Source organism: Haliotis cracherodii, unplaced genomic scaffold (assembly GCF_022045235.1).
Source record: "Haliotis cracherodii isolate W230 unplaced genomic scaffold, xgHalCrac1.p SCAF_7, whole genome shotgun sequence".
NCBI classification, from domain to species: domain Eukaryota; kingdom Metazoa; phylum Mollusca; class Gastropoda; order Lepetellida; family Haliotidae; genus Haliotis; species Haliotis cracherodii.
In genome coordinates, this window is record NW_027266330.1 from 4563675 (window position 1) to 4579179 (window position 15505).

Sequence of the window (15505 nt, forward strand, 5' to 3'; positions counted from 1 at the left end):
CCTGGATATGGACCAAACCTGTCCTGTCAAGTTGAGAGATAGCCGAACTCATCATAAGCTACCCCCACCAAACATGTCAACTTCCTGTTTCCGGCGTAACGTTCTCCCCGACGTCTGCAAACCCATGCTCTTCCATCCCCTCGACCGAGGAGAAATGGTGATTCGTCGCTGAGCCAGACATCGCAGTTGAGGCCATACACTGTGTTGACGACACCAATGCAGTCGTTGTTGACGACACCAATGCAGTCGTTGTTGACGATATTGTCGACTCAATATGACGCGTTGAACAGGATGTCTTGCTCTTAAACGGTTTCGTACGGTTTGGTCGGAGTTTCTGCGCAGTCCGGGTATTTGGGATGCGGTTGAGGTGGCTGTGGTCGTCCTTTCACGCAGGTTGCACAGTCGGATATAGCGATCTTGGGCAGGGGTGGTTACTCTTGGTCGTAACGACCTTGGCCGATCACGTGTTGACCCATGCTGTTGAAACCGATCCCAAAGCCTTTTGATGATGCTGGGCGCTACATTGAAAACCCTGGCTACAACTGATCGGGATTCCCCTGCCAGCAAGCCTCATATCACGTTGTTTCTTTGCACTTCTGTTTATCTTGGCATGTTGTTGAACTCTCACTGGTCGATTGACGCAGATGCCAGGCTCAGTGAGTTCAGTGCTAAAGTTCAGTACCAAACCAGTTGCGCCTCCTACCCCCCGTTCCACACAAAATGTCAAAAAGGAGGTTTGCCACAGTGTACCAGTAGATCATGATGCAGTCACCCCAACTGCTTTGTTCCCACTCTTTCATGACAAAGCTCACTCTGTGGCAATGAACCGCCATTCCATGAATGTTGTCTAGGAAGCAGTCATCCGTCTGAATCCACACCTGGATGTGTCTTTCGACCAGCCATTGCCAAACAAATACAATGGAACTGGCCAGACACAAACGGGGAAGAGCACTTAGTGATAATCTTAGGTGGTCTTCCCATCGAAATGGCGGCCATGAAGACTGCAGGAGACTGTCTGCAGGGCAGTGGGTGGAGACAGGCCCTGGTGCAGGCTGAGATAGCAACCACTGGTATGGCTGACTCCTTTCTGCGAGCAGCACATGTGACAGCTGCCACTATGCTGCCACTATGCATAACCTGCAACATAACGCGCATGACACGTACACTGAACGAGCCACTGCCGAGGAACAAGACGCACTGGCGTTTGACACCTGGTGTGATGAGAGAGCGGGGAACTGTCCACAGTTTCAGTACTGGTCAATCACTCTCCAGATTGAGCTCTGCATCGTCATGTTTGTGCGATCACTTGCGAAACAAACTTCTCACTGAACCTTGATGCTTTGGCAGAGCTCTGCGTTTGGTTATTTGCTCCTGACCATACCCAGTATGCCCGTCGCCCCTTCTCAGCAATTGCAATAGACCATGCACATGAACAAAATAATGAGTGTATCAGGGGAGATGGTGGTGCCGTTGGCCTCACAGAAAACCCCACAGCACTTCGCCGATGTCGATCGTCATATTTTGCCATGTCTTATACTGTTACAGAATTATATTTAGAATTATATTTAACGATACTATATTATGTTCAATTAATGTAGTTCCAAATACATTTCAAATGATACTTCGTTCTGTGAAACGTTTTGACCATAAGAGAAAAAAACAGATGATGATCGAAAACTGAACGAGTATAGTGCTACAATGCTCACTACTAAATCGTACTGTATAGTAGTTATTAACTGCACAGCGATGACGATGTGTGTCGTAATTAGTAACAAGGCCTTTTTTATATATCTATTCCCGTTTGGATTCCGGTTTAGACTAGGTCCCCAATAATCCATGTTTGAACGAAGAGATGCCTAAGGGGCGATAAAATGAAGGTTGATTGTGTGTCACTGTACTCCTTACGAGGTTGTGGGACGTGGGTCATAATATGAATCCATTATTTTCAGACCGGAGTATGGTATTGGAACCAAATTACTTTAGGTGTTTCTTATTAATGGGTATTGTGTCACTTAATATCTGTAGTAGGCTGAGAAAGTTCTGATCTGACGTTATACATGTGGAAATTTAATTTACCGTGTTTCCTAAATTTGAGGGAATTATACAATATATATATATTTTACAATAAACTGTAAATTTATGTTTATTGAATATATTCACTTCCAAAAAATACTATAAATCAGGATTGCAACTCGTTTTTTTTTATTTTTCGAGTTTAAATTTAATAAATATTGTAAATAGTGGAATGTATAGGTAACTTTTGCTGTACAATATGCACTTAACAAAAACAGGTGCAAAGACGTCCGGGGCATGAGAAAAGTCAGTAACGATTACAGCATCCTCGAGCTGCTATCTTCTCATGGCAGCGACTGACCATAGGCGCCATCAAAGTCTGAATAACAGCCCAGGCGATGTTCTGCCACTCCTGCCCTAGCGCCACAAACAGTTCCTGAAGTGTCTGTGGCGGTGGTTGACGTTGACGGACACGACGATCCACCACGTCCCACAGATGTTCAATTGGGGACAAGACTGGCGAACTGACTTGCCAGGGTAGCAAAAAGTCTGTGCAAACACGTGCGACGTGGTGTCTGGCGTTGTCCTGCTTAAAGATGCCGCCATTCACGTTGATGAAGGGGACAACGTGGCGCTCCAGGATCTCATGTCGGTAGCGTAGACCATTCAGAGCACCATCCACTCTCACACAACAATGACGCTTCCCCTTCCAAAACGATCCACTTGCCAAACGCAATTTGCAGCGAAACGGTCCATCAGCACGTCTCAGCAGACGTGAACAGAACCCGTTTCCATCTTGCTTGAGGGCGTGTGACTCTCTGACGACAACACTGCAGACGTTCCCGCAGGTGATGCGGCGTCAGGATGTTACGCTGCACGGGTGTCTCGGCTAGAATACCGGCTGCTCCCGACAGTCGACGCAGTCCCGGTATTTGTGAGGCCTTTGACGTCGCTGTGATGAAACAGTCCCGAAGGTGCCTTACCCGGATGTAAGCGATCATGGCTAGGCGTTGTAACGCGAGGTCGTCCTGACCATGGCCTGTCACGAACCTTGCCGGTGGTGTTGTAACGTCTCCACAAGTTAGAGATGGTCAACCTGGTCACACCCATCACCTGCGCCACATGCTGTTGTGTTTCACCCACTTGCAGTCGGCCGATGGCGTTGTTGCGTTTAGCTTCTGATAGACTTGGCACATAACGGCCCGTTTTCTAATTTTCTGATATGTGTGTCAGCAGTAATTGTTCTAGCCTTTTAAACCTTGCCGAGACAGGAATAGTCACGGCAGTTCAGAAAATTGCATGTTGTACGTATATGGCATTGCAGCTGCGATTGGGCGAATTGCTCCGTCGCGACGCCACAATATTACGTTTCGGGCAATCTGCATGTTTACTCTTATACTTAATGAAACTTAATGATTACTTGAGAAATAACATATAAATTTCTACCATACATAAACGATCGGGCCCGGTGTCATCAAAATTGTACATGTATAGTTGTTTTATTTAAGAGTTGAGTTCTAGTTTTGACTTTACTATAATGGGAAACATTGTTGTTTTTGCTGCAGCAAGGGTGAAAATGAGACACAGCATGAAAACAGGAATGTTGGATCATTGAGGAATACACCATATAAACCCGGGGCTTTGAATTATGTTAACGTAAGTACAGTTGTTAAATTCCATGGTCCATTTACATGATGGTGGTTTTGTGGCTTTAAATGAATCCTAAGAATGTATAAATGCATTTTGTTCTATGCTCGCACCATCTTGTGTATTCAACGTGATTCCTGAGAATTCTTTATCTGGATTTTTCTTTAGGCATTACATATTATTTCGGTCACAGATACAAAACCAAATGCATTGTTTCAATTAACTCTATGAGGCCGCAATCATATCATTTTGGTGGCAGCCATTTTCATTTGTTACAACAGTCTGAAGCATAATTATTTTTGCAAAAGAACCTTCGACAAAATCCCACAACGTAAAATACAACGTTCCCACAACGTAAAAATACAATGTTCCCACAACATAAAAATACAACCTATTACGTTGTCGCAACATTGTGACGACGTGAATATGACGTATGAAAACGTTAGCACACAACCTTGTGACAACATGAATGGGCGACCACGGATAACGTTGTATGGATGTAATGTCTTAACGTTACCACAACGTGGTCGCAACGTTGTCACAACGTTGTCACAACGTTGTCACAACGTGAAATTGTTAGCTGAGTATGTACATTTAGGTACTTGACTATTGTATTTCACCTAAAGTTTCTCATGTTGTAAGGTATATATGTGCATCTGTGTACATTACTACTCTATTTTACAAAAAGTCGCTCATGTTGTAAGATACAGACGTTTCCCTTGGTATATGACCACTGTATTGTACACAAATATCCATATGACAAGCTCCTATTAGCGTCCCGCGTAGTTGTAAACTTTCACCTGACTTTCAGCAGATGTATTTTAAAAAATTGACTTATCACTTTTAGTTTTAGTACACAATCAGTAAACACGCTATTGTGTCACTGGAGTGTCTGGTCTAGTATCACTGGGTTGTCTGATCAAGACGCGATTGTTTACAGGCTGCCGTATGGTTTCACGCACTTTGAAGGCGGACTCACTGATTCTGACAACAGATTTAAAGAGTCGTGTATATCATTATGTCTTTACTGAAATGCCTGTAAAAGAGGAAAACATCCTTTTGTAGGTGAGGGGACATGAGGTCGCGTTCAATGATAATGAACTTACATGGTGATTTGCATGCACGTATTTGTGTGAGTGCGTGTCATGTAACTGTGGTGTAAAACAAATGATCACCAGCCTACACATACGGATGCTGCTACATTATTCGATCACTAACATTGGTTTGGATTTGTGTTTAGAAGTGTCATGGAAAACTATCTTCATATATAGGGGGTTGACAACAGTAAACTTAATGTTGTCAATTGTGGCTTCACATGCAATTAAGAACGCATGCGCCCATTTGCTAAGAGTAGGTAACTTAATTCATACCTTCACAAAAGTTCCCCTTTTTGCCATATTTACACCCTCGTGTACACGCTCCATCGTGGAGATTACAGACGTTCTGCAAACAATTGGTGCTGCATGCTTTGTTGCATTCATCACCATACCAGCCTACAGTGCATCCTTCTGAACACGATCCACTTTGTACGTGACAGTGAACAGTGTTCGTGTGATCAGAAATACGACAGTGCTCAGAGCAGTCTTTATCACATTCATCCCCAAATGTGCCCCAGGGACACCATGTGTTCCCACAGACGCTCGATACTGCAACATAGAAGCAGAAACAAACGAGATCAGCAAATATGACTTGTGTTCTTTTGAAATACATTGTCTTTAACATAATTATATTTGAAAAATTATTGCAGAAGAAACGTGTACATTTCACAGCGGAGACCAATACAGCTTTTAATAGGGGTCTGGTATGTTTTTGGTTGGTTGTGTTCGTTATTGGACTAATATTCTACTATAGATATTCTATTTCATGGGATCAATAAAAGGTCACTTTGGAGTATGTAGTACGTACGTCAGAGCTTGTTGTAGACTGTCACTGTCAGTCTAGACACGGATCAATTCGATACTGCAATAGTTTGGATGTACATGTTTTCGTTTTGTTCACTAGGATGGGTCGTAGCGAGGATATTCGTGAACGATCATGACCGATCATGCAGTCGATCTATCTTGCGTTTGTCAATGTATCCTGAGTTCAAGATTAAAGGGTCTAATCATCAGAAACAACGCTTCTGTATTCTTGCTAGGGAATTCCCAGGGATTTCCCCAGGAAAGTGGAAGTAGTCCGTCAGTGTTTACGTCTTTTAAAAAAACGTCTCGTGAAAAACGTATGAACGTCAAAAGTTTGTCATTCATACACTTATGAACGGCAATTTCGCAGTCATGTGACCGACCTCTCGTCCAATGGAAAAGCTATATATCGTGTACACTTCACATTAAAATATTGTTTGACATCGAACGAGAAAAAAATATACTCACTTTCTGTGGTACCAAATATTACGACAAATGTGTATAACAGGAACATCTCGGGCTATGTTTCGCGGTCCCTCCTCTCTTGACCTAGGAAGAAAAAACGCCGATACTGTTAACATTAAGCATCATACAGGCAGGAACCAAGATGGCAGTACACAAAGCCTCATGTGTGTAAAGGGTCATGACCGGTTGTTTATATATAGATATTGAGCCTGTATGGAGATGTATCACAATGTAGGTATTATGTCAGGCCTCATGAATAACCAACACCACTACCGACTGCAAGGTATAGAACCCATACAAAGCAGTTGCAACACGACCGAAGTGCCAGAGGCAGCAGTTATTGTACAGAGTGTGGAAAAGACTAAAATGAAGAGGAGATGGTGAACGGTGTTGACAAATCTGATTCCAGGAGATTTAAAGTCCTCACAAACAGTTTCATAGACAATTCATCATTTCAGTATAGAATGCATTTATCATATTTAATGGTTCAAAGACTTGCTCAGCAGCAACCATTATATATATATCGTACCAAATAAAGTTTCAAGGCATCAGGACAACATGTGAGAAAGTCCTTAGCAATAATGATACCTCAGCACAATTGGGTTTTTTCGAAGCAGTCAGCACACAGGTGAAGATAAATGACAAACATGTTAAAGTGAACATTTTCATACATCGTAAGATTGATTTAAGCAGAGGTAGATTGTTAATATATGTAATCCATATCACACCCCTTATTATTTCTTTAACGTATTGATGCTTTTACATATATCAGTATCACTGACTGGAATATGTAATCTTATTGTCGTACTGTACGCCTCAAAGCAAGCTGACGATACCACTACTCACTTTCGTCAATCTGTCAAATTACTTTCCTTCATGTGATATCTGTGTCCCTCCATATTGATAGTAACTGGATATAATGTCACCTTTATTTGGATTGACGTTCTGCTGAACATATGTGGTGGATCCATCTAAGAATAAGATTCTTGAATTTCCTGACCTCAGTGCATGCACAGAAAGCTACACTGTCGCCAGCCCTACCTGCATTATTTTACGTCCACTTCTACTCAGAAGCGGTCGTAAAATGTTCAACTATTGTCGAAACAAACGTGTATGGCAGTGTAAAAGTATTATCAGTTGAACTCCTGTTTCATTTCTGAAGCGTTACAGCCAAGGCTGCGATTGCTAGAGATCAGCGTATACTACCATAATACCATTAATCACAATGTTATATTTGCAAAGTAGGAATTCCTGTGCAGCAGTTTACGCATAGATATGCTGCACTGACCAGCTTCTTTCAGAAATACAAAGCTGATTGTGTGGTCATGCATGCTCCAATACCATATAGGAGTGGTTGTGTTCACTGTCGTCGTAAAAGCCGTTTCGTCAATACGTTTCAGACATTGTTCAGTTACAGACATTAGGATTGAAAACATATCCTTACAATTCCAACTTGGCTCTACTCCAAGTCCTTTGTTTGTATGACTTTTACTTACTGCTGATTGTTTTTCAGGTTCTTAACTGCGTTGTGCCTACATGCCAATGCGGCATCAATAGTACATATAATTAAGACATTTATTCCATTATTCTGTAGAGTTTAATGTACTTATAAGATTGCCCCCCCCCCCCCCCCCCCCCCCCTCCGTGTTCACCATCAGTAAGTTATGTCATGAGTTCATCTTACATCATTTAATGTTCCTGAGGGAAGATGTTTCCGAATAAATGTATCTTAAATAATGCGTTACCATGTAAACAATTGAGAATTCAAGAACAGAAGCTGCTCGTCATCACATCTTGGAGACGCAAATGGGGGTTAGGATGCTTTTAAGGGTCGTGATTTGAATGAATGGCAATATATGTATCTTACCACAGACGATATTGCGCGCAGACGCAAACGTACCGAATGATATCCATACAAAGACATAATTTGAAAAGCATAGTTTTATTTACAATCCATAGGAACATCAAGGCAACAATTCATGGAGGCACTTAAGCTTGGGATCCGAGTGATGTTATATTAGTAGTTGCCCATGTTTGTCATATTACTTTATTGAGAAGAGAATCGTTTTTACAGGCTGCCATGATATGGAATATTACTGACTGAGGCATAATTCATTTACTCATTTAATTCACTCATTATTCGTACGTATAGGAGATATACTTGATAATAGAACAAAATATTACTAAAAGAAGCCCTTATCTACAGTAAAAGTATATAGGCTTAACATACCAAGAAACTACATGCAACAGGAAGTTTATGTTATGAGTAAATGAACAAAATACATGTTTGTTTGTACAAAGTGTGTAAATGTGTAAGGGTATTCATCTTTTGCTTGACAGAAAATAGCAAATATATCTCACCCCAGTGCAGTATGTGATCGGGATATATTGTTCCTTGATATAGATCATTAAAAGCTCTATCACATTATAAATAACATAGGTCGGGTAAACATTTGGGCACAGGGAAGATCGTTAACATCGAACAAATCATACATGTGTAATGACGTAATATTAAGTTAGTTGTGATCTAAAGTTATCAAAAATACTTATTCAAAATAGGGATGGTTGCAATACACCCATATACAAATCTCAAAATGATTACATATATACACAATATGGCACAAAATGGTTATGCATACGTTTCATGTTCATCTTGATAAGTGACACATGTTTATACAAAATGAAACTGACATTATGAACAGTTTATATATTTTAAATTTCGTATTAACTTACCGAAATATCTTGGAAGATACACGATAGTCTCCAAACCCACATGCATATACTTAGAGCACAGCCACAGTCAAGCCTCAAAGGCGTTCGTTGCGCAATTATATCCCGATAATGTACACCGACCAACAAGCGCTTTACAACAGTGCAGCTAGCTCGAAATACATCGAGAACTACTCACACGCCTCGGCTTTCAGTTTGAATTGAAACTAACCAGTGCGACCCGTTCACTCTATACATTATATGCTCCTCGTGGAACTCGAGTATTTGACTGCATTTGACCCGAAGTTATTATACCATTCATATCCCGAAACGCAGATCTTACCTGCTCTTGCTGTACATAACACCCATGTCTGGAACAGCTTCTTACTGAAATGCATTAGCTAGTAACCTTCGTCTACTACAAGGTAATGTTTACACAAAACCCATGCAAACGTATTAACTTATTCAACAGTCAGAGGGCAGAGATATACCGTCAACTGTTGTGACCTGCTAAAAATATACAATATCGTCAATATTGTTATCGATACAAAAAGTTTTGTAACAGTTTACAGTAGCCGTGGGACATCAATATCATATCACTGATCTTTCCCGAGTAGAGTTGTGGTTGATTTTGTTTACATTATAAACTGATGAGGGTGTCTCAGTTGAGTTGAATTCAATGGGATACCTCTAAGGACATAAGGATGAAAGTTTGCCAACATCTTTAACGTGTAACTTTTATTGATTAAGTTGGATAAAAAATCATTGATTAAACAAGTATGGCTTTTCTTTGTTCATTTGGACACGGTGCATAGTAGGACAATTCTTTGGGGAAACCTCTATGGATACAAGGATAACATTTTGCATATATCATCAAGGAATAATATGTTGACTGAGTTTCAAACATAGTGTAGCGGCCATAAAATGTTCGAGTCCCGTGATGGGATTCGAACCACGGACCTTCTGATCAGAGGACGGACGCCTCGCCTACATGACCAAAGAGGTCCACGCCCTGTTACAATAGCATTGGTAATCAACAATTTACAGAGTTTTAGTCTTTGCCTTATGTTTGTGGACATGGTGCACTGTACCTCAACTGGGACTGACTTTCTCGGAAAAAGCAATGACGATTCGTTTCAAGAGCATTACTTAGAAACCGTTTCTTGTGAAACTTTAAATACACATCACCCATGGGCTGGAATAGCGGCTATGATGTTCTGAAATTGATTTTTTATGTTTATCCTTTGCATTTTGCAAGGATTGTAGGAGATGTGGCTTCATGCAAAATACAATGGCAGAGTGTAGTTGTCGGCGAAATGTGCTCAAAGAAAAGCAAGATATATTATTTTATAGATATTCACTCTCCAATATCGCAGTTAGCCTGCATACGAAATGGAGTGAGAATAGAAGTTCTAATTCAACTCTTTGTTTGACAAGGTGATCTCTCGTGACCCCGACCCTGGTTTGAATGTACACATTGCATTATACCTGTCTATTTGGAATAATAAATTCCTATCCAAAAAGACTCAAGTTAGTATTGTCACAAGCACATTGGTTGCTAATACGAAAGGAATAAACTTAGCCTACAGCTATGGCACACATAAATTCTACAATGAAATTGTTGGTGCAAACATCAATTTGAAGTTTGTTTAGGTGGATTGACTTGCCTTTGCGTGTGTTTGTGACAGGATCCACTTTGTTTGTGACTGGATAACCCTTTCACGAACGCCTGGTATCATCACTACTTGATAGTGATTCTTAAAAATATGCATATGATATAGTCAGAATTTCATGGACTCTTCTTGACTCTTCTTTTATGAGATATTTCTTGTGATTATGGAATTTTTGTTGCTTTCATTTCAACACTAAGCTGCAGTGACAACGCCAACGATTTTCAAATTCCAGCTAATGCATTAAGGAGCCTAAAGCAATCAACGGAATTTTTAATTATTGGTTGTGATGTCCTCTGCTGGTGGTATATATTTATGATATGCACTCTTCTGATCATCAGGAGGGATGTCCCTCACTAGGTGAGAGTAGGACAGGCTGTCTTCTGAAGTACCATCCGATGCAGCATCATGGTCAGTGTCACGGTCTTGTACTTCCCTGAGTTGTTCATCATTCGCTTCATCATTAAGCGGCTGGTCTTCCAGGTCCACAGTTTCATCTGTTATTTCCCAATACATGGACGCAGGCTGGTAGGCCTCCAAGAAGTGGTCTGCTTGATTTGTCCTATAATTAAAGAAGGTAATCAAACAAATATCAGTAAGCTACAAAGGATCAACATTTAGCTAGCTAAACTAGGTTATGTTAAGATTTGGCATACAGGTCGAAGTGAAATTATGGCGGGGCGTTTTATCGTATGCCCATAAACGTTTTCGCCTCTTAACATTTAGAGCTAGAGTTGTTTACAAAATGCTAAAACAGAAGCAACCCCTTCCTCCCGCGGCGATTTCCTGAAGGCTTTGAAGTCTTAAAATACGACCACTTACTTTACAAAGTAAACATTACTTCCAGACCTTGACCTTAATCAAAGTAAGTCCTCAATATCGCAACAATTATAATTTGTCCTCGGGATTTGTGTCAGTCGCATTAATGAATGCAAAGGATGTTACCTTTATCAAGCATATGATACATTTTACATTATTTCATTGTATTTCATTTCAAGAAAGGAATTTATTTAGAATATGTGTCATTAAACTTCGAAATATTGTTTTATATATTATAATATATTGTATTATTTGATATCGCACAGGATGTCGTAATGTAATATAATGTCAGTTATGTTATAAAGTTTAGGTAAACATTTGTTGTATATATGTAGCTGTAAGGGTCTAGAATGTCGATTTGCATGGTATCATGACGGTTATATAGATGATGAAAATGTAACATTTCAAGCTGTATATATCATATGCCGTATTGTTCACCAAGGCATATACTTCTCCAACTCGCCTGTGCCAATTTCCTCTCTCATGTACTACATCGCAGAGAGTGACTAAATGCAGAAACAAAGACGTGAGGTTTATAGTTTACATTGAATACAGTATTGTTTGTGTCTAAAAGCAATATTTATAAAAGAGAGTGTATGTGTTGACAGCCAATGACAAAACTCAGCATTTCCTTATTTATGGAACGTGCGGGAGAAAAACGCAAGTGCAAATTTGTAATTTATCAGTTGAACTGAAAACCATAACTGATGCGATTCTAGAGTCAGTATATTCAAGCATCACTGCCGTGTCACGATGTAAGCGCGAGCCCAAGGTTGTTGCAAAACTCCTACAACTGATGTCATCATTTGTATGTCATATATATTTGCGAATAAAACATTTGGTGATGAATAATAGATTAATATAAAACATGTGTTTATATGTTGTGTCGCTGTCGTCAACAATACGTGTGTAAAGTACTAGCATAAAATGAGGAAAAAAACGGTTCTGCGCACATGTTTTATATAGTCGCATGTTACAATGCACATATATTTGTACCTTCGATTTCGATATTAAGGGAAGGTACACAAGGAACACCATGTTTTGAGCCACTAATGCGCCACTAACACGATATACTGTACGCGCTGAACTTTTGCGTCAATATCGCGAACGTATTGCGACACTATTTCGCGATATAGGAGAACCCATGAACGGTATTGAAGCATAACGCATTTCTTTAGACAACTTAGGAAGATGAATCACAACAAGGAAATAACATCCTCTTATTTGCAAACTCTGATGAAATATAGCTTAATCTTAATTTAAAGGGCGTCTCTCGTTGTTATCATTTAGACGATTGATTACGTATCTACTAAATCACATATCTGTAGAACTATCAAGTACTTACCATCTTGTGGAGGAATATTTTCGAAGACACGTGAAGCTTGCAAACAGGACTCCCCCCAGACACAGCACTGTCAATACTCCTATTATGATGTTACTGCTATCAACCGCCGGCTGCTTACCCGCTGAAGAAAATAATAATCAAGTTGATTTTATATAACATTTTCGTATCTTTCAAATGCAGAAGGTTGTATTGAAATGTTTTAAGCTACTGTGTATTTAATTCTTTTTCTTTTTCCTATTTGTTAAACTGCGGCATGGTATCTCAGTGAGCTAGCACTATAAATCGGCATCAGTCCAGAATAGTACAAGCAGCCACACACACACACACACGTACATGCAGGTCGCTCTATAAGTGCAATAAATTTTGAACGCGACGTTAAACCCCATTTCACCTCACCTCATATTCTTATTGTTCTAAAGATATATAGGAGTGTACAGTAGACTGTCTAAAAGTGCATCTGAGTATTCCGACACCTTCTATTTACTGGCATTTATTTTCGGTCCACTGTACATGTATATCGGTCTGCACTCCAGTCAAATCTCTGTATGCATCCCAGATAGACTGACATGATGTCATCTGATATGCATCTCTTGAATGCATGCTGAGACATATGGATATTACATATCTATGGTAGATAATAATGAATAAGGGCTGTTGAGGAATGGATGAATTCTGAATATTGTATTTAACAATGAGGTTGACTTTCCTTTTGCTTAAACACCATTATTTTATGATACTGTTACTCAACATAAAACACAACGCTTGCTAGTTGTTTTGCCTAAAATTACTGTTTCACACATACACGTAAATTACCATATAATAATAGTTATCTTCAGAAAGGAAATTGATATTTATAATTTGATTGTTTACTTATTTTCAAATGAATATTGTCTCACCACATGTTATTTCTTTGAGACAGTAATCTATAGGACAGTCTCCTGAACAGGTAGATTTGCATCCAGGGTCAGTAATCTTACATCCTTTGGTGCAGGTTCCATTCTGCCGGTCACAAATACCATCGATGCATACCTCACACGAAGTGTTACAAATGTCACCATAATAACCATTGTCACACCCTTTTGCACAGGTTCCGCTCTCAGCGTGACAAACATGATCGATGCAGTTCTCATAGCATGAGCAGTCAGTCCCCGCATACCCTGGTGCACAACCATCGGCACACACTCCTGATTCAGTGCAGGAAAGATTTGCACACTTTGAGTTACATCGAGATGAGCAGTTAGTACCATACCATCCGACATTACAACCGTGGGTACCATCTCCTGTGTTGTTGTCACATTCGGGGGTGCAAGTGTTGGAGCCATTTCTGTCACATGCTGACTCAGTAGTTGCGTCAGCGTCAAGACGGCAGTTTTCACTGCACAATTTTTCACACCAGTGACCATACAATCCAGGATTACAGCCGTGGATACATTCTCCTGTCCTGTTGTTACATTCAGGGATGCAACTGATGGAGGTGTCTTTGTCACTTGCTGAGACAGTAATTGCATCAAAGTCAGGGCGACAGTTTTCACTGCACACCTTTTGACACCAATGACCATAAAATCCGGGGTTACAGCCATCTTCACATCCAGCCTTGCATGTTCCTTTACAATTCTCACATGACATCTCACAGTTGGGACCAGTGTATGGAGAGTGACACTGGGCACATGTTCCCGTGCTTCTATTACACGATTTACATTGTTCAGAGCAGTTCTTGCACTCAAGGCCATAGTGGGAGTCCACGCATCCAGAAACACAGACTGAACCTTGCTGGCAGTAGTTGTCGACACATCCTCCTTTACATTCTGTACACTGTCTCTGATGTTCACATGGTATGTTGCACCTTGTACCCTGGAATCCGGGAATACAGCCAAGGATGCATTCATCGAAGCCACTGTTTGTGAGTTTACATAAATTATGTTTGCATCCACTGCTGCATTTCGACGTGCATTCCTTGTTGAAATACCCAGGGTAACACTTTGATACACAGGCACCTGTTTTGCTACAGTCTTCACATTGCTGACCATGATTGCAGGGTGTTGCTGAAAACGAAATGTATTCAAATCAGGATAACATCTATAAGCTGGCAAAGCGATGACAGCAAATAGTAACTCTTTAGACCACTGGGCTGAAAGTATATTTGTTGAATGTGTTGATAAATTTGTCAAAGTGGGATATTCTGTCCATGCCTGTCACAAGGCAATAACATCATCTCCAGGTTACTGACTGAAGTACGTTCAGGTTGAATAACATCTATTAGGAGAATACTATATCTGCTTTATTTACAAAATATTGAACGTCAACGCCAGAGATTATCTGGCAAAACAGATATCACTGAGCATAAACAGGCAAGATAGAGGTGACAATTATATCAATGGATCGCTGTAAATCAGTGATGACACCACGTATTCGCTAAAAGGCTAGCACCCGAAAAAGTGTTTGTTGCCTAACGCCGCGCAGTAACACTCCTGCCATACGGCGGCGGCCTGTAAACAATCAGTGACACGATATTATACTGCTCCTTTGAAGCAGATACCTGAAGGATACAATGAATATTTGGCAAACTTACCTTGTATGAAAAGTAGAACGGATGCAAAACATAGGATCACCACAGAAGTCATGATATGTCTGAAAATTTAAAAGAATACATACCCATGTATAACTCACATCATAACAAACAGATTGTATCACAGAAGACATGTATACATTTTATCTACTCACTCGCGATGACAGATTAACATTTTCAAGGTTGGTGTATCAAGTTCATCGATATGGCCTCAGGACATTTAGTTGTGCGTGTTGCAGTCGCGGATTCAGACTTCATATTGACAGTTAACTTTAACGTCCCTATAATGGGGAAGTATGAAATGAATTTGTTCATGAATAAAATATGCTATGTCTAATGAAAACAGTTTTATGTTATTCATGTTGTCCAG

General features: G+C 40.2%; 1 protein-coding gene across 1 annotated transcript; it reads right to left on the reverse strand.

The window, feature by feature from the left end:
• Positions 1–10678: 10678 nt before the first annotated feature.
• Positions 10679–15190, reverse strand: LOC139447984 (cell death abnormality protein 1-like). The gene is made up of 5 exons (XM_071229484.1): positions 15139–15190; positions 14057–14611; positions 13466–13903; positions 12570–12690; positions 10679–10967 (listed from the first exon to the last, which is right to left on the reverse strand). Exons 1-5 carry the CDS (start codon positions 15188–15190, stop codon positions 10679–10681), a joined length of 1455 nt encoding a protein of 484 aa, XP_071085585.1.
• Between the last annotated feature and the right edge of the window lie 315 nt (positions 15191–15505).

Coding starts and splice junctions, on each gene's coding strand:
- LOC139447984 (XM_071229484.1), bottom strand. CDS start 15,190: ATGACTTCTGTGGTGATCCTATGTTTTGCATCCGTTCTACTTTTCATA. Junction 14,612..15,138: donor CGTTCTACTTTTCATACAAG/GTAAGTTTGCCA, acceptor TTTCGTTTTCAG/CAACACCCTGCAATCATGGT. Junction 13,904..14,056: donor TGCAATTACTGTCTCAGCAA/GTGACAAAGACA, acceptor CTACTGAGTCAG/CATGTGACAGAAATGGCTCC.